This window comes from Aristolochia californica, unplaced genomic scaffold, assembly GCF_029961685.1.
Source record: "Aristolochia californica isolate CCGP_79_NKW_82.1479 unplaced genomic scaffold, dmAriCali1.0.hap1 SCAF_6, whole genome shotgun sequence".
Classification (NCBI taxonomy): domain Eukaryota; kingdom Viridiplantae; phylum Streptophyta; class Magnoliopsida; order Piperales; family Aristolochiaceae; genus Aristolochia; species Aristolochia californica.
Genome location: NW_027182257.1, coordinates 1,838,594 through 1,858,373, shown reverse-complemented (window position 1 = coordinate 1,858,373; position 19,780 = coordinate 1,838,594). Strand labels below are relative to the sequence as shown.

The 19,780-nt window shown below is 38.5% G+C and overlaps 4 protein-coding genes across 5 annotated transcripts; all 4 read right to left on the bottom strand.

The window, feature by feature from the left end:
- Positions 1–2,619: 2,619 nt before the first annotated feature.
- LOC137934936 (protein RGF1 INDUCIBLE TRANSCRIPTION FACTOR 1-like) lies at positions 2,620–4,239 on the bottom strand. The gene is made up of 5 exons (XM_068779532.1): positions 4,016–4,239; positions 3,701–3,877; positions 3,519–3,593; positions 3,286–3,426; positions 2,620–3,189 (listed from the first exon to the last, which is right to left on the bottom strand). Exons 1-5 carry the CDS (start codon positions 4,016–4,018, stop codon positions 2,824–2,826), a joined length of 762 nt encoding a protein of 253 aa, XP_068635633.1. The 5' UTR covers positions 4,019–4,239; the 3' UTR covers positions 2,620–2,823.
- A 5,754-nt stretch (positions 4,240–9,993) lies between these two features.
- On the bottom strand, positions 9,994–11,643 carry LOC137934883 (probable xyloglucan galactosyltransferase GT19). Its single transcript, XM_068779451.1, has one exon. The coding sequence runs from the start codon at positions 11,426–11,428 to the stop codon at positions 10,121–10,123; it is 1,308 nt and encodes a 435-aa protein (XP_068635552.1). The 5' UTR covers positions 11,429–11,643; the 3' UTR covers positions 9,994–10,120.
- Positions 11,644–13,592: 1,949 nt separating this feature from the next.
- LOC137934994 (large ribosomal RNA subunit accumulation protein YCED homolog 1, chloroplastic) lies at positions 13,593–14,711 on the bottom strand. Its single transcript, XM_068779608.1, has 2 exons — positions 14,128–14,711; positions 13,593–14,042 (listed from the first exon to the last, which is right to left on the bottom strand). The coding sequence occupies exons 1-2, from the start codon at positions 14,643–14,645 to the stop codon at positions 13,682–13,684; spliced, it is 879 nt and encodes a 292-aa protein (XP_068635709.1). The 5' UTR covers positions 14,646–14,711; the 3' UTR covers positions 13,593–13,681.
- A 339-nt stretch (positions 14,712–15,050) lies between these two features.
- LOC137934893 (DNA-directed RNA polymerase II subunit 4) lies at positions 15,051–17,976 on the bottom strand. Of its 2 annotated transcripts, none has more exons than XM_068779464.1 (7): positions 17,886–17,976; positions 17,634–17,682; positions 17,167–17,275; positions 16,894–16,971; positions 15,966–15,999; positions 15,807–15,875; positions 15,051–15,287 (listed from the first exon to the last, which is right to left on the bottom strand). In XM_068779464.1, the coding sequence occupies exons 2-7, from the start codon at positions 17,680–17,682 to the stop codon at positions 15,210–15,212; spliced, it is 417 nt and encodes a 138-aa protein (XP_068635565.1). In that variant the 5' UTR covers positions 17,886–17,976; the 3' UTR covers positions 15,051–15,209. The 2 variants fall into 2 exon arrangements, with proteins under 2 accessions (XP_068635565.1, XP_068635566.1); XM_068779465.1 differs by having other exon boundaries at positions 17,896–17,918.
- Between the last annotated feature and the right edge of the window lie 1,804 nt (positions 17,977–19,780).

Below are 19,780 nucleotides of genomic sequence, written 5' to 3'. Positions count from 1 at the left end.
GGGGTGGCCACCCAATTTATATTTTTCCTTGCTTCGTTTTAAATAGCCATGGCTACAAATATCCAAACTTAATTCATATTCACAACTTCATTCTTCATTCATGAAATTATCAAAATACTGTCAATCTCACCTGGGTAATCCAGTGATTAAGTACGAAAATTTTAGATGGACAAATTTACAAGAAGTCAGGTGTCCTCACCTAAAAAGGATCATGAGAAATGAAGAAAATTTAATGTGATGCCGGCTAGACTTTCTATTTCTCTCTACTATAATAGAAGTTTCAGAATGGTGGGGGGGGCATGGACATTTTTTAGGTTGGAACTGTTCTTGCCTTCTTCTATAACTCTCCAATCCGTCTCTGCTTATTTTTAACATAATTTTTCTGTTAAACCTCAGGTTTGGATCATAAAGTGAATAACATTTTGAGAAAATTGTGAAAATGGTTTTTTACATTGAGAACTATTATCAAATCTCTGAATACAGTAGACAGCAGTGGTTTTACACAGTCAAAGAGTATCAGGCTCAGGTATAAACAGTTTATTATTGTTCCCCAGATGCAGGAAGGAGTGCTGACGGATGAGAAACCATGGTAATAAAGACAATCAATCTTTGTTATTCTCTTTGTATGGAGGCCTACAGCAATAAAGAACAGAATCATACCCAGGTTTTGTGTGTCCCAACAATGAATGCCATGGTAGAGACGGAAAGGAGAGTCAAATTTTTATTGTTTTGATTTGCATCCTGGAGGGTTTTTCAATTGCTCTGGGAAATTGCTAAGAATGCAGGAAGAATTGACTGGTGCTCGTCACAAATAAAGCAAGAGTATACTATCATTCTCAAACTCTCTCTCTCTATCTGAACTCAGGCTTTCAGTCTGCAGCTGTTGAAGATTCTGAACTCAGGCTCCGCTTGTGAGGCACTTAAAAGGGTCAAATCAACGAAAGCCGGTTTAAGTCTGAGATGATGGAGGGTGGGTAAGGTCAGGGAAAGCATATCGAAATTCACAATCAGGCATCGACAGGTATCTAAAAATGGTAAGCGTCGTCATTAGCCGGACACTGGACGAGTTTGCAACTTGGGGACGCCATTGTTCGAACAAGATAATAGAGATTTCCTTAAGAGCCCAGAAATGACTCGAATATCTGGCTTTCATGTGGCTGCTGTCTGGTGTCCTGAATCGTCTTGAGTCGATTTGATCGACAAAAGCTAATTGGAAGTACTGAATCTGACCAGTGGAAACGCGTTAAGCTCTCTAATTGATCATGGCGTGAGGGGTGAATTGTTGAAGACGATCATGTAAAATAGGAAACTGAATATTCGGTTTCCATTGTCAATGATCCAGTAGAAAAGAGATTGTGTAATGGACATGCTATAGGTGATGACTCTTTCAATTCATGGTCATTGAAGCCTCCTACAACGATATATTGTAGTGATTTATCGTTCAATGAATGAATAAAACGTTCTTTGGTCGGATCATAATATTACTTTTAACATAAACAAACCTTCCGTAATGTTTCTAACGGGAAAATTTCTCTATCCATTGTTCTTGATTCTTTTTACCTTCAAGAAATGTAAAAAATAATAAGAAACCATAGAAAAAACCAAACCAAAAATGGTTTTTGATTACTTATCTCTTATTTTTAATCTTATCTTTATTATTTATAAATTATTTATCTATCTTCAATCGAGCGATTTCACCGAACAGACAATTGAAATTCATCGGCCTTTTCATGAAAGAGAGAAAGAAAGAGGGTGTAAGGCCACCCTACCCGCCTTCCTTTATTTGACAGAAAGCAGGTCCTCCTCAGAGCTATGGTCCACCACTCCCCCTCCCCCCCTTCTTTTAACACGTGCCCCAAAAGCTTGGGGGACCCCCTTCCCTTCCTCTCCCTTTCATTAATCCTTCCTCCCAAAGTGAGACCAAATGGAATATTTCCTCCCAAAAGACGACATGTCGGCCTCTTCCTATGCTTCAACTGTATCCGTATCCCATTCCCCCCATCATTCATACATTCCCATGCAAATTTCTATTCGATTATCACTAACCCAGTTGTTTAGATTACAGAGGAAGAGAGACAGAGAGAGCTTCTGATTCTGAAAATGTAAGTCACATGGCGGAGTAGCAGTGGCAGCTCTGCTGCTGCTGCTACAGCAATACAGACAAGGTTGGTGTAGTACGTGACAGAAGAAACTAAGGGGGCTGAGAAAGGAAACAGATGAGCCAGGGAAGGAAACCTGACTTTAGAGTTTTTGCTCAGGCAAGTGGCTCCCGCCCACTTGAAGCTATAGATTTCAGGTCCGCACTGTGAAAGCGCCAATTGGTGTTTTCATGGAAGCTTTACCTTCTTTTTTTTTACCTCTCACATCCACAACAACAATGCTACAGCTGGAGAAGCTTACTCACCAGTTCCCACAAGCACAGAAATACGAAAAAGAATGCCAGGCTTGTTTGTTTCTTTTGGGTCTGGAAATTTATTGCTCATTTACGAAAAGAAGCCTTCTGTCTCAGTTTTTTCTATTCTGAAACTGCTCTGAAATGTCAGTAATCGAAGATAAAAACAGCCCAGCAGAAGAGACGAACGGGGAGAAACGTAAATTGGGGACGAAAAGAATTACAAGAAGAAAAGGATAAAGTTTTTAGTATTCATTATGAATCAAGATAAACACTGAGAAGAAGAACAACATCCTTTTGTCTACAAAATTGGGAGGCCATTTTTTTCTGTTCTATTGTCTCTCTCCCTCGAAACCCAACTGCTCAGTATGCAACTGCGAATTACCGAATACAAAGCTGCCATCTCCCACAAAGACGGATTTTCTCCACTTTCAGTACAGCGGCGACCGGTTGGGGATGCCCTTCCGCCGGTTGACATGAACTTCGAGCACTGCCGCGGGCGAGCACGTCGGCCGGTACGTGCTGCGGGAGCTTCCGGAGACGCTGCTCCTCTTTTTTCTCACGACCTCGGTTGTCGCCGTGCAGCCGAGAGTCCGACAGCCTACCCCACCACTATGGCTGGAACCAGACGCAGAAGAAAACGAGACCGGGGATTCTAAAATCGAGTCAGGAGTCATTTGTCCATCTTCCAGCTCATAATAACTGCTGTCTCCCCTGGCTCCATCTGGTAGGGGAAGGAACTGGCAGTCGTAGAGATACTTTGAAATCCCACCTTCACTCTTTATCAGATGTTTCACCTGAAATTAGGGAAAATAAAAAATAATTCAAAGAAACCAGGGAAGATAAAGAATGGGAATCTCTGGAGTGGGTGCAATCAAGTTTAAAACTTGGACCTTGCAGGCAACGGAGCAGAAGACGTAAGGATCTTGGAGGCTCCTGTCGCAGGTATTGCAGACATTCCCGGAACCTCTGAAGGGGCGTGTCTGAGGCCTCTGGTTCAAGAACACCACTTTCGCACTGTTTGTTATATAAGACTGCTCAAAACAAAAACCCAGAATTATTTTTACCAAAAATGCCGCGAAAGAAAGAAAGAACGAGCTAAAGGAATTACACGCATGACAATTACCTGAACATAGGAACAATCGATTAATTTCTCCATGTCGTCGACCCGGATAACATCGTGGTAAACATACCTTCTAATCTGAACAACGGAAAAAAGGAAAAAAGAAAAAAAAAGGAAAACGAAATGAGTTTTTAGCACAGTGAAAGAGAATCTCTCCAAACAGGAAAGTATGTCGATCTTTTCACCTGTAGGAGGCGGTGAGAGCGATGGGGAGACAAGCAGTGGGGGCATATACTGATACTACAATCCAAGCAAAAAATATTCTTCTCGTTCTTCTTCACTCCCTCGTGCACAAAACAAGGATTGAAGAATTTCTCTTGCAGAAGCCGCTCCAGCCACCCCGGAGAACAAGTAAACCCCACCTGAAGACAAGTAAAAAAAATAAACAAAAATCAATTCAAACAACCAAAACCTTAAACCCAAACAAAAGGCACATAGACGAAGCGTAGAAAGCCACAGAAGAAATTAACAAAAGAAAAGAAAAGAAAAAGAAAACCAACCATCTTCTCTCCCTCTCCGAAATTCGCAGCTTGAAGAGGATAAAAGAAGAATGTTTCACAGCTTGTATACCCGTGTGCCTTCCGCCACCCTCAACATCTCTGTACTTCAAAAAAAATCGAAAACCCTAAATGGACAAAAGAGGAAAGTTGACAGGTCGAGGGAGCTAAGAGTGAGAAGAAAGAAACGGCGCCTGCTCCTGCTGCCACTGCTGCCGCTGAGAACGAAGCAACGATAGGCGAGGAGATGTTTGAGCGCATTTAAGACAGGATGTCAAAAATCTAAGAATTAAATAATTTTACACCTTAAAAAAATAAAAAACCCAATTATTAATTCCTTTATTAATTATAACACCTCAGCTAAAACGTGGATTTACTTTTTACTAATTACTTTAAACCGTGGTTAAAAGTTATTAGAGAAAAACACCGTTCCCTAATCCCGCTCCTTTTACGTGTCCACTAAACGACAACACCTTTGACGGTGACTTTTCGCATTTATCGGTAAAAATAAAAAAAATGGACCTAAGAAGAAGAATGACCGGAGGGTATTCAGCTTCTTCATTGACGAATTTACCCCCGGATTCAGGGCTAAATTGTCTTTTTGGACAATCACTTGCACTGGAGCGGGTCCCGCAGGGAAGATGCTGAGCTGGCGACAAAGGGACTTGAAGCTTCGCTCCTATTGCTCGTGATGTGGGCCCCGAAACTTCACATGTCCGTGGGACTTGTGAAAGAGTGGTCCTCAAAACTTTTAAAAGGCGAGGGGAGAAGCCAGGATGGGGCCAAATTCAGGTCCACATTGGGAACGCTGATAAGATTTATTTAATTTTTTTAGGGCATTTCCGTCATTTTATGTTATGTTTTCTGCTTTAAAATGCTCCCGATAGGCTCCACGGTGGACGCTATGTTGTGCTGCCACGTTGGCATCGGAGGATATCCGCTAATGTGAGCCGAGGGAGCGTAACACGGGGAGTGAACCCGAGGAAACAGGATCTCATTGTCGAGAAAGAAGTGCCTACTTTGGCCTTTTTCTAATTCCATGTCGACCAAGACCGTCGACTTTAAAAAGACCAAAACGCCCTGACGGGTACCCCGTGGGCTTTTTTGATGATTTGAACCATAATTCGGTCACATCGACTCATATTTAAAACAGATAACAGGTCAGATTCGACTCATCCAACTCAGTTTATCGAGACTCCAATTCGATCCCCATAAGTCCAAGTCCGCGTCCGCTGGAACCGAAGAACCGGAAATTGGCCAGGTCGGACGATCCGGCATGAAAAGCAGCGAACGATAATAATTTTGGTGATCGGACTGGTCTGTGCCGGAAAAAAAACAAAAAAAACACAAAGAAGACAGTCTCGAGGCAGAAGGCGGGATCCGAGTCGAGAGTCGTTTGACAATTGATTTGAAAAGAAGGGTACATTAGTAAATGCAAATTGAAGAGAGAGGGAGAGGGAGACAGCTAAGGCGTGGAGGGAATCAAGGAAAGGGGCGTGCGTCAGGCAGCCATCAAACTGTTGGGAAGTGTACCTATACACACACCCTCTCACTAGCCTAACAAAACCCTCTACTCTGACTATCATTTTCTAATATATATTTAGTTTAAAATTAATTATTTATATATATAAATAACACCAAAAAATATTATATATATATTTTTTATTATAATTTTATGTGTTATAATTTAAGCATTTATCATTTACATTTAGATTTGGCAAAATACAAACCCTGTCTGCCGCTCATTGGTGGTTGTTTCCGGCTCCGGCAACCATGCTTTTGCTATTTTTTAAAAAGTTAAAAAGACCGACTCCGTGCCCTGGGGAGGGGGACCAGCTGGAGCAAAGCAGCGCCTGATTCTGCGCAGGTACTGGACACGCTCGTTCCTTTACGAAGCCTGTCAGATTCAAGACTCCATTCAAGTCAATTTCCTATTCTATCAAAGCAAACGGAAGAGTAGGAACCGACTTTAATCTCCTGATTCTTCACAAATCCGTGCAACGAAATTGGGGTAGCTTGGAGTAGTAGGCGATGAGATTAGCAGACAAATGCAAGGTTCGGACTATCAGATGCTTTTCAAAGGCGGAGGCAGATCCCAGACGAAGGGTACGGACAGGTGGCGGAGCCATTGTTAGGCCTGGTTATCTCTTTGAGATGTTTTGACAGAATAATGAAGGAAGATGACAGATATCGATTCCGTACTGGGAGAGGGGAAGGAGAAGTCGCGTCTGAGGGGAGCAATCTTGATGTCTTTTTCGAATTTTCGCGATCGAAGATCCACTCAAGGGCTGAAATTATCTCGGAGAGAGACCGCTGCCATTGTTCCGCCCCTGGTAACGGTGACCTCCAGGTATTCGACTAAATTCTCAAAAAACAGAATGTCTACAGATTTCCTCCTGCGAAAAACGAAAAGGTTTAGCTGCTTTTAGTATTAATTGGACTGTAGGTGAAAATTTTCGTTCCGCCGTCCAAAATTTCATTGATTGTTCTGAAAATTTAACGGGAACGAACAGTTCTTGTGGACTCCATGGTTGGGGCAAGGCTCGGGGAAATCATGTCATGTCATGTACATGAAGTTCAGGTAAGAATTTGTGTTAGTCTTGATGACTTTATGTGCACCGGAAAACAGTTTTCAGTGTTAATGCCCCAACATGAGAAAAACATAAAAAATAAGAGAATTTCTAAACCTTTACAGTGCATTTAACTACAACATAATCCTTAAACCCCAAATTAGGTAAAATAACCATTATTACTACACGAATAAGTTATTGAATGTATAATTAAATATATTAATATATTTATTAATTAAATTAGATATTTTATTGTACATTAATATGGTAATTACATGAGCCCCAAAGTGGATTCTTGAAGATTAAACATGAAGATCATGTCATGTCATGTACATGAAGATCAGGTAAGAATTTGCGTTAGTCTTGACGACTTCATGTGCACTGGAAAACAGTTTCCAGTGTTAGTGCCCCAACATGAGAAAAACATAAAAAACAAGAGAATTTCTAAACCTTTACAGTGCACTTAATTACAACATAATCCTTAAACCCCAAATTAGGTAAAACAACCATTATTACTACACGAATAATTTATTGAATGTATCATTAAATATATTAATATATTTATTAATTGAATTAGATATTTTATTGTACATTAATATGGTAATTACATGAGCCCCAAAGTGGATTCTTGAAGATTAAACATGAAGATCATGTCATGTCATGTACATGAAGATCAGGTAAGAATTTGCGTTAGTCTTGACGACTTCATGTGCACTGGAAAACAGTTTCCAGTGTTAGTGCCCCAACATGAGAAAAACATAAAAAACAAGAGAATTTCTAAACCTTTACAGTGCACTTAATTACAACATAATCCTTAAACCCCAAATTAGGTAAAACAACCATTATTACTACACGAATAATTTATTGAATGTATCATTAAATATATTAATATATTTATTAATTGAATTAGATATTTTATTGTACATTAATATGGTAATTACATGAGCCAATGAAATACGTATATGATTAATTAAAAATAATAAATAAATAATATTATAAATAAAAAACAAAAGTAATACATTAAGTTATTAATTTATTAATAACATATGATATATTTTAACCTAAAAATGAATAATTTAAGAGAATAAATTGATCTAATCATAACTTTAACACACTATATATTTCTACATAATATATTTTATGTATTATTAATTAATAATATATTATCACAAAATTTAAAACCATTGGTTTAATTAACTATAACAATAGGATAATTATGTCAAAATAATTTATCAAATATTTATTTTAACAATATTTTAATTATAACTATTAAATCACTATTTTAATATAGTAATTGTAAAATAAAAATAATTATTTTATAAATAAAAATTATAAATTAATAATTTTTAAGAAGATAGTTTAATTTTTCCTAACTTAGGAAAAATTAAACATCTTCGTCTTCCTCAGCAGCGAGCCAGCGGGGCGATGGCGACGGGGACTGCTAGGCAAAGGCAACGACCGACGACAGCGGCGGGCAATGCCGATAGAGGCGGCGCTCCGACGGTACGTCGAGAGGGAGAAGAGAGGGAGGCCAAGAAGCTCTGCAAATGCTCGACCTCCCGTGCTCTGCGGGAATGAGAGAGGGCTGCGGGAATGAGAGAGGGTTGCGGGAATGGAGACGAGAGAGGGTTGCAGAGACGAGAGAGGGCTGTGGGAATGAGAGAGGGTTGTGGGAACGGAGACGAGAGAGGGCTGCGGGAAAGGAGACGAGAGAGGGAGCAGAGAAAGAGAGAGGGCTACGGGAATGCAATGGCAGAGAGAGAGCCCCGAGAGACAGCCCCGCGCGAGAGTCATGTAGATGATTCTCAAAATCGGGCGGAAAGCACTTTCCACCCGTTACTCTTGAGACATGAACTCTTGATTCATGTATGGGGGGGTTAGTACACATGACTCAGGACATGATCTTCATGCGCATTATGCAGGTCATGTCCTGATGTCGTTAGGGAGCGCCCAAATTCATGTCATGTACATGAATATACATGAATCAAGAGTTCATGTCTCAAGAGTAACGTGCGGAAAGTGCTTTCCGCCCGATTTTGAGAATCATCTACATGACTCTCGTGCGGGGCTCTCTCTCTGCCGCACACCCTCTCTGCCATTGCATTCCCGCAACCCTCTCTCTTTCTCTACTCCCTCTCTCGTCTCCTTTCCCGCAGCCCTCTCTCGTCTCCGCAGCCCTCTCTCGTCTCCATTCCCGCAGCCCTCTCTCATTCTCTGCTCCCTCTCTCATTTCCGTAGCCGAGGTCGAGCGGCTAGATAATTGAATAATTTTTTTTTTCTATTTTTGGCTTCAAGACATAAAATTTATTATTCTTCCCAAAGATAAATATCCAATATTTTAGATATTAGGTAATAAAAAATATATCTGATTTTTTTATTTTTTTTAAAAAATTATTCAATTTTTTCATTTAATGATGTGGCAACTTATGTGGTAGATGACGTAGATAAATAATGATGTGACAGTCAAAGTGTTGATCTATGTTTACTACACTTATGATATGGCAACACATAAACAATCAAAACTTACGTGTTGCTTTTGATTGCATACGTGCAGTAGACCGGTCAAAATTGGGTATTTGTGAAAATATTTTGATGACGACGTTGTTTTTCAAAATAAGTTATTTTAAATGGTTGTTTATGTGAAATTCCCTAGTATAAAACTATTTTAAAACTATTTCAAATAAAATATATACTTTTTAAAAATATTTGAGTATTTTAAAGTATTTAAAAAATAAAAAATATTTTAACTTATTTTAATATTTATTCGTTGATATGTCAGGATGACGAAGCAGTGTGTGACATTGCTTGCCAAAGACGTGGAGTAGGGCTTCAGATGACGATGGGGCACCACATAATCGATCAAAACTTTTATGTAACATTTGATTGTACACGTGTGCGGTTGATCGGTCGCAATTTTACGCTAAGCTGCGTCTAACACTAGCTGATATCTGGATTGGTGATCTTGCCGGAGCTAGTTTTTTAACCAGAATTTACCTCGAACTGGTAAGTATAAATCACTAATCCTAGCACATTGGAGCTACTGAACTCTGAGTAATGCAGAGTTCTCATCTGACTTGTAACATTCTTTCTGCTCTCAGTTGGTGTTGGATTTGATGAATCCATACCCATGATTCGTTTTCTCGGTTTCCAGACGCTCCCCCCTTCTCCTTCTGTCTGATCTCTTCTCCGTGTTTGCTGTGGAATCCTCACTCTCAGACCTGTTTTCTTTTCTCCTTCTGTCTGATCTCTTCTCCGTGTTTGCTGTGGAATCTGCAGTCTCAGACCTGTTTTCTTTATTATCACGCGGAGTCCATAAAAGCATTCTGACTCGAGGCAAGAAACAGAACTGGGTAATACTGAATACCTTCTGCATTTTTTTTTAATCTCTAGATTATTGTATGAACAAACAAGTGTGGGAAAAAGATACAAATTTTTTAATAAACTCCTCTTGGGCACTTATTTGTACAAGAAGAAGAACCGAATTGGATGTAAATAGGAATAATTTATAATAGTTTGATGAATTTAATTAGGTTAGATCTTATCTGATGAGTTCGTTGCCTCCTGCCAACCGTCTCTTCACTCTTTCTAGAACACCATCGACAGCCAAATCGAAAGCATCCTTCTTCGCCATTAGACCCGCCGAGCTCCGATGCCGCCTGTAAATGATGTGAGGCATAAGCTCCAGCAACCGCTCCCTCATCCGCCGGACTTTGGCCCGAGGGATCCCCAACAGCACGTCTGCAATCTTCAACCCGTTCGATACCACCTCCTCTTTGGGTATATAAACGGAGAAATCCGAGTACTCCGCCGCCGGCAGGTGCCACCCGTACTGCTTTCTCGCCGATAGTTCCTCGAAGAAGACGGGTATGCATCCGGCAAGGATGGAGTCGAAGGTGGAGCGCCGGGTGGGGGTATCCCCCGGCGGCTGCAGGCAGAAGGAAGCTCGGAGCATGGGTCGCATATAGCGAATCGGGTCGTGCTCGCAGACGGCATTGGAGCACTCCACAATGTCACATAGAGAGGTCCTGTTCTCGCACTCGTTGCGGATGCTGTGTCTCACATTGGGGGCGGAAGCGGTGCCACCGCCGCCGGCGAACAGCATGAGCGTCGTACGGCGCGAACGCCTGACACGAGCGAGCCACTGCTCGAACCTGGCAAGGTTAGCGGGGTGAAAGGAGGTGGGATACGGGATGGCCTGCTCCTGCCACGGCCAGGGCCGGGACTCGAGGATCAGCGCGGTGACGTTAAAGAACTCCGGCAATTGCAGAAAGGAGGTTCCCCAGATAGGCGGATCGTATTCGAGCGGCTGGGAGAAGTCCCACGCCGGGCGAGCCATCACCAGGAAGTGATCGTAGCCGGAACGTCGATCCCATATCTGAGGGGAATCACTTTGGAGGAAATCAAAGAGTTGGAGGCCGTGGTCGGCGCTGGAATTGACATCAGGGCCGTAGAGATAACTGAGTGCATCGAGGCCGGCATAGTAAGGGAGGAAGACGGCGTCAGCTCGGTCAGGATCTGGGGTAAGGCAGGGGTACTCGAGAACGCGACGGTGGAAGAAGAGCTCGAGCATGTGACTGTCCGTCCTGTACCAACTACGGGACCGGTTGTGGGTCTTCTGGCCCAGGCCATGATTGGCGATGTAAGGACAGAAATCATCGTAGATGGGGTACTCCGAGCAGTTGCGAAGCAAGTCAAGGTTGAACCGCGAGGGGAGTCGCCGGACATGGATCCACCGTCCGTCACAGCCGGGGTTCTCCGATCCATCTTCAGCGACGGCGAAATTGGGGAACAGAAGTAAAGAAAGGGAAATCACAAGGAGGAAGGAGAAGGGAAAGAAGGAAGCCATGGAGAGGAGGATAGAGGTAAAGAGAGTATGTAGCAGAGTAGATTTTCATTTCATTTCATTTCAATTCAGAAGATTGATGCAACGGAAAACCAGATTGGATCTGTAAAAGCGGGGAAGTGGAGATAGTGGGGAAAGAGATGAAAACCCCAAAAGCCAAAACGAAAGAAAGATCCAATCCAATAAAGGGGCTGTCGGTGCTGTGATCTCCTCCCTTCGCGGCGTCTTCCTTGTAAGACTTCCTCTTTTTAGTTTTTTTTTTTATTATATTTTTTTTTTCAAGGTGTTGGGGATTACACTTTTTATTACCTAATATTTAAAATAATAAAAATAAAATAAGTATATTAATTAATTAAAAAATTTTACTCTTACCTATTTAACACCTTTTATTATTGATTTTAAATAATTAAAAAAGTATTAAAAAAATTAAGTGTTTTAAAATGAAATTTATCTTTACACTTTTTCTTACCTTATATTTCAAATAATACATTATTAAAAAAGTCTATTAATTAATTAAAATATCTTGCTATTACCAATTTAATACATTTTATTATCGATCTAATATATTTATTAATTGAAAAAATATTAAGAAAATGTTTTTAGAGTTTAAAAATCTAATTTATCGGTATACATTTTACTACGTTATATTTATAATAATAAAATATAAAATAAGTATATTAATTAATTAAAAAATCTTACTCTTACCAGTTTAACACATTTATTATCGATTTAAAATATTTAATAACTAAAAAATATTTCAAATTTTTTGTAGAGTATAGAAATAAAATTTATTTGTACAATTTTTATTACCTTATATTTATAATAATAAATTATTAAAAAATTATATTAATTAATTAAAAATCTTACTCTTTATCAATTTATCACCTTTTATTATCAATTTAATTAAAAAAATAGAAAAAAAAATATTTTAGAGATTAAATTTTAATTTATTGTAAAAAAATTATTAACTTATATTTAATATAATAAAATATAAAATAAGTATATTAATTCATTAAAAAATCTTACTCTTACCTATTTAACACCATTTATAATCGATTTAAAATATTTCTTAATTAAAAAAATATTTTTAAAAATTATTATTGAGTTTAGAAATAAAATTTATCGATACACTTTTTGTGACATTATATTTATAATAATAAAATATAAAATAAAATATAAAATAAAATATAAAATAAAATATAAAATAAAATTCTTACCTATTTAACACTTTTTATTATAGATTTAAGACATTTTCTAATTTAGAAATAATTAGTAAATTTTTTGAGATATCAAAAAACTTTTTTGTCAAAGCACATTTCATTAACTTTAATTTATTAAAAGAAAATTTAAAAGAACATCTTCAAATATGATTAACACTTATGATTATCCATTTAAGATATTTTTGAAATTTTAAATTAAAAAAATGTTATTTTAGTTTTTAACAATCTTATTTATCAATTACCTTGTATTTATTTTAATAAAATCTAAACTTTATTTATTAACTAGTAAAAAAATATATCATTATATATTGAAAAAAGATATTTAAAATTTTAATTTTAATAAATTATATAATATATCTTAGCCAATAATAATTATATTCTATTCAATTTCATACCTTTCATTATCAATTTAATATATTTTCAAACCTTAAAGTATTATAAAATCTCAAATTCATTTTTAAAAATCTTATTTATCTATGCTCATTTTATTACCTTCTAATTATTCTAATAAAATTTATTTAATATATTAATTAGTAAAATGATTCAATTTAATTTAATTAAAATCTTTAATTTTTTACTTCAATCCACCAACCATTAAAATGTGTTTGTTTTACTTAAAACTATATAACAGAATATAATAAATGCACATGGAGAAATCATAAGACTCATTTTGTCCATTTCCTTACATCCACATTTTTGGAGATGTGTATACTTCCAAATGTGAGACATATTGAATCACATTGGAAACTAGGGAGGTTGGTTTTCTTGGTTGTGAAGGGGTCCTGAGGACTGATAAAAAATTCCGTGAGATGCTGCTTCGGATAGGGAAAGGTAGATCTGATTATTTGCAGGCAAATGAGCGTCTGGAAGGCTCTTTTCGCCTGCAATTACGTTGTTTAGGTTGAACGGTATAAACGGGTAACAAACGAGTATAAATGGGTACGAAGTACTCAAAATCCACCACCATAACGCATTTTAATCATCGAAATTACAGATTCTGCAACTGTAGAACAAAAGAAGAAAGCACGGTACTCTTTTAAGTCTCCGTGAAGACCTTATCGTTCTTGGGCACTGCTCCCTTGCTACAGTTACAACTGCTCTTGTTCAGATTTACACCACATTTGAGACACAAACCCTTACAATTCGGGTCGCATATGGCGTTTATGGTGATCTCCACATGTAATATATCTCTGATGTGCTTTGAGATATCAATTTCGTCTACTTCCACCGGAAAATAGAGCTGATCATCCACATCGATATCTTCATCTTCGTCTTCCCCGTTGGAACTCTTGAAGTCATCTCCAAAAAGATAAATTGTGTCTGGTTCTTTGATGGGTTCCTCGCTTAGGAGGAGAGAGAAATTAGAGAATATGCCCTCCGCTGCTGGCTCTGCACACCTTCACATCCAAAGTACAAGTTCAAATTTCCCAACAGAACAGAAAAAAGGATCGTTTTGGCAAAGGATCAAACATAAAAGAGTACCTATTACAGCCTAGAGTGATCACAGTTTTGACAATGCCATCGAGCCTGAGCTTCTTCTTCTTTCTTGTGACGTCAATCGATAACTGAACAGGGGTTCCGAGAGGGAAATCTTTTACGGTCCTTGTTACCCTTAATCCAAGCGAGGAAGCCCTGGACTTCGAGAGCTCCGACGAGAGCTTGTCCAGACCTAACCTCTCCAAGGTAGTGCAGTACTCGAGATGCGTGACTGAAGCGTCTCTCTTGTAAATTATAGCCCCTTCCCACGGAGAGCCCTCGTCGTCTTCGAGACATCGGAGAGAAGAAGAAATGGGTCCAAGTCGCGCTCTCCTGGAATCGGAAATTAGGGCTTCGGAGAGGAAATGGGAGGAAGTGGACAGCGTCTTGGAGAAGGAAAACTGACGCTTTGAGAGGGATCTGCAATTCAAAAAACTAAAGCGAGGAAAGCAGATGGAGTTTCTGTGAATAATCTCAGGGCTTGAGGAATAAGTTCGCTTGGCTGAAGGAGAAATGAGAGCCATTCGCCTCTGGGTTTTGGAGAACGAACAATCGGATAGGATTTTTGCAGAGAGAAAACAAGAAGACGAGGTGAGTGACGAGTTAGGAACGAGAGTACACTGGACATCGTCTTAGAGGTTCTCGAGTAGGCCAAGCCCAGATGCGGCCCAAAATTTGAGTAATCGAACCGGTTAAAACAAAAAGTCCAGAAACTGCAAGAAACAGCCCAAACCCATTTTTAAATTGTTCAAATGGGCTTCGAGTTCAAATTTAACCCATGAACAAATAACTCAAATGTTCGAACCCATATTTGTCGAGTAAAAAATTATATAAATTGAACGGTTCTAATTAATTTGATATCCAGTCTCTCCAAAATTAAAAAATTTTATACCTATATTGTAATAAAAATGACAAGACAAAGAGGGACCTCGCACAGTAAATGGGATCGGATCAACTTTCTCTGATTAACTTTTACATGCTCAACCTTACACTGTCTATACTTTAAAAAAAAAATTATACAAAAGCGAGGGCAGTGACTATACAATAATAACAACCTGTTTGAGTTTTCATTTCACCTGCTTCTGAAGCTACTCGAATTTCTTGATCAGAGAAAGGTCGTTCAACATTGTCTCTATTGCTTCGTCGTTGTGAAACCTTTCACGGCTCTGCAAAACGGGGAAATCTACCATTAACAAGTACCATGAGATAGTGGCTTACAGGAAATACAAGAAAATTATCTGCCAGTCTTCTATAGCTGCTAACATGACTAATTAAGGCAAAAACCCAAAACTATTCAACTGACTACTGCTAGTGAAAACTTCATGGTATGAAGAAGGTTCTTTTTTTTTTTTTGACTGATTATCATGTTGCTTGTCATGAAAAATGAGTACTTAGCTAACTGTATCTTGTCGAGTTCGCCGGAACCATGACTGACAAGTGTAAGTCTCTTCACTTTCTGAGTATCAAGTCTAAGTTACCTTTAGGCAATTCCAAAATGGACAAATTTTCAACAAATTATGTGTTCTAAATACACAAAAATGATCACAAAGAGTTGGTAGCTATTTTTGGCATAGCTACTGAAATCTAACTAAAACACCACAGATGTAGCCTGAACCTAAAGGAGATATGCAACCAGAGAGAAACGTTGTTTCATGTAGGCATGACAGCATCACATGTTACTTTACCTTAAGAGATGGAACCATAGCTATTGCTTCCTCCACAGTTTCAGGACAAAGGTTGCCCAGAACACAAAGCTGAAAAAAGGAGAAAAAAAATCTTCAAGCTTAAATAGTATTCTACAAAAATTTCTTGCTTCTGCTTTATTCAAAATTTCCAGAACTTACCTCAAATTCAGCCAACTTGTGCCGACTCAGAATCCTGCATTTTCTAGTTAAGAAATTACATTGGTGCTATAATTTTCTCACTTCAAATGTTCAATGCTGCTAATTATGGATGGATACCAGCTGCTATATGAAAAAACACTAAGAAATATTACCTCAACAGCCAAAAGTATCACAAAGCCCACTCAATAAGTTTTTAAAATTATGTCCACAATCTAAAAACTCACTCCATAACAGCAGCTTCACATCAAGTATTACCTTTACACAGCATTGGAATTCATGAACAAAAAATCTTTCTTTTTTTTTTGTTTGAAAAAGCTGAACATGAAATCTTTATTTCCAAAATATTACTAGGAGACTCTAAACTTATCTTTTTTTTAATTTTCTTGCTCTGTTATGACCTCCACATAATAAAAGGTTCTATCATGGTACTTGTAAAGAGTGCCATCTTTGGAGTAAAATTTCCGAATCCACGAGATGCTAGAACCATCACCGTTGAGCAAACATCAAAACTAATATCAAGATGATATTAACTGTAATCCAACAAATAGCATATCTCAAATTTGAAGACTACTGATATTTTCTAAAACCATTCTCTAAATAATAAAACCTCCAATGACTTAGTGAATTTGCCAACTCAGATTCTATTTAACTTCTAGGAGTTTGGAGTGCACTAGTTTCGGAACTCATCTATCATTAACGTGCCAAACAAATACTCCAGAATACAACCACATAACTCAATTATTTAAGCACAATAGCAGGATAAAAAAAAGAGAGAAAATCCATTAAGAAAAAAAATATGGCAGGTTTAAGGAAAAATTCATAAAAATTACTATATATAGAGCTTTTTGATGACTCCAAAAATGATGAAACCACAAGATGATTGGTTCAGATGAATTATTCTTGATAAGACTACAAATAAGAAGGATACTCTCGAACTTGTTTAACAGCATCTGGATTTTTGTAGCGGCTAAAGCGCTTCACATATTGCAATGACTTCTCGAAGACTCTGGAAAGAAGAGAGAAGAAGATTTAAACCATCAGTCTTGATAAAGGAATTGGTTAGCTCAAAGAATGAAGACAAAAACGAAAAGACAGACAAAATCATACAGCAATATTGAGAATTTCTAAAATTTCAAAAATATCTAGAACTTCTAAAAACAGAAAATAAACAGTTTGAACAATGATAGCATCTACTACTCACTGAGAAATTTGGTTCAAAGGATCTTCAGACATTTGTTGAAGCTGCTCATATTTTCGATCCAGAATTAATGCAACTTCACAATTCATCAAACACTTGGCCTTCAAAAATTCTGGAAAACAGAACCCATCGGTTAAAACTTTCAAAGCAGGTCCTAATAATCCACTTTACTAATCTAAACTGAGATACCGCTAAATGCTAATAGTTTTTTTTTTCTCTCATGTTGACTTTCAAACCTGGCTTCCTTGAAAATAAAATAAAAACATCGAGAAGCCATATTCATGCGCAACTAAAATTTTTGAAACCATTGAAGTGATTGTCTATCTTTAGGTGGAACTGATTAAAGTGATGGCGTGGAATTGGATAACTGATAAGTCCTAAAGTTTCAACGATGTGTTATAAACGTAACGAACCACCAAAGTAAGTATTCCCAGCATCCAAGCATGGAGAAGCGGAAAAGAAATACAAACCTTCACCAATCTTCAACTCCGCTGCATTTTCATCCTCTTCTCCAGACATCTGTAAGTGAAACAAACAAGCAGCAAAGTTTTTTTGTAAAAAAGCAAGAGTCAAAATCCCTATTTCCAAGGATACCTCCGACGCGCTCTCTCGTCACAAAAGCAGAACACAAACCTAGCATCCAAAAACGAAAAGACACGCAAGCAAACCTAAACCTAGTAACTCTACAAAAGCTATACAATAACTTCGGTAGAAGGTGGCACCTTCACGCACCGCGGGAGCTCCTTCAGGGACTGGCAGTTGCAGGTAGCGGAAGCGGGCTGATTTTGGAGTTTTGAAGAGCCCTAGAAAATATTGCCGTAGATAAAGAGGGTATGCAGAAATTAGCGGGAATCCGATGAGTAGAAGCATTGTTGGGCCTGTGATGGGTTTTTTAATGATTTGGATTGGGCTTGGGCTTGGGCTTGGGTTTGGGTTAACCCAAACAATTGCAACAACGAAGACAAGAAAAGTTCTAATCTAACGTCTTCCCCGAGCTATGCTTGCTAGTTGTAATATCTTCCAGACAGCCACGGAAAGGCGCGGCCAACCCAGAAAAGTTTAGCTGGGGCTGCTCACGCCTGCTTTTGTTTTTCTTCTTTTACGATGATAGAAAGTAGGCGAACAGTTTAGTTTGATTTATGAACGAGAAGATCTGATCGATTGAGAAGTGATTAGTGAGCAGCAGCAAATCAATCGTTCAAACTGAGCCTTCCTCCCTCTACAGATGATGAATCATGTGCAGCAGATGGTTTGGTTGTTCCAATAGAGACTACTCTCCTCTACCTCATACTGACATTACTGTCGTAGCTCGCTGCTGTACGGAAGTTGTTTCGCTGTTGTTTTCACTTATCACTCCCCATCAGAGCCACAGTCCCGAACTAGTAAAAAGAAAAGCAGCTGAATCTCTTTTGTCAGTTGCATCTAAGCGGACGTGATGCTGGACGAGACTTATCTGACCGGAGAGGCGACAGCCTTCCTCTCAGAAACATTTGCTATCTCTGTTTTACCCAAAAATAATTGCTATCATTTGGATTGGGTCCCTCCCAAACAGTTCCCGTTTTGTCCATTTCTGATGTACAGTTTGAGTGGTTTGATGGAAGTGACGCTGTTCAGAAAGCCGTAGACGTTGTCAAAATCAACTCTCGCTGTCTAGAACCATGCAGCAGTCTTATTAAGGAAATTTCCTGCTTCTGGCTGGAGGTAACGGAGGAAGACGACGACGAGAATAAATGCAAATGGGCTGATTTGATACGGAAAAGGTCGGTACTCGCTACCACGTGGGCGTCAAATCGAAACGAGTTCCCTCTCAACCATCTGCTGTTGCCTCTCCGTCCATCTCGAATGCTTCACGACAACCAATTTAAAAAAAGTCTGGTTACATTTGGCAGACAACGTAAAAAAAAATACAAAAAACTAAAAAAACAGCCCAGTTCTCTCCTGCAAGCAAACACTGAAACACAATTACTTGTCGGTTTAAAGTTTGACTTGAATCGGTAAAAAAAAAAAAAAAAACGACTACCCTGCTCCCCAAGTTATTAATGGCTTCACAATCTGAATCTGCTCTCCTCTCTCTGTTTGACCTGTACTTGTCAAATTTGAAGACGAAACTGCATGGGAAACTAAGGCAAAGAAAATAATTATAACCAAGCCGAGAGGAGCAATTGGTGTCAACCTCAAAACAGAACATGCTGACACATGACTCATGACTCATGCTTTGTATATCATTTAAGAAAAAAATATCAGAAGCTTACATTGTTTGATTTTCAAAAGGGGAACGTGTTTTGGTAGCTGCAGCTAGAGTATCTCAATTCTTGTGGCTGAAGTAAACTAACTAGATTTTTATAAAGTTCAACTTCTGGAAAAGGAACAACTGATAACCCTTTCTGGGGATCCACAGAGGATCGCTGAAGATAGAAAAATGCTTTAAAGTTCATTTACTGGGTCGTTTGAAGCCGGCAGATGAACAGTCGCGTAATTCAACAGTTCAAAGCAGATTTATTGCATGTTTGACGAACTTAAATGATGAACTCTGCACATATACTTGGAACTTACCTCTTGAAGCCCTCTTTTTGTGATCCTTTCTGCAAAATATTAGAACTTGCAACTGTATCTGATA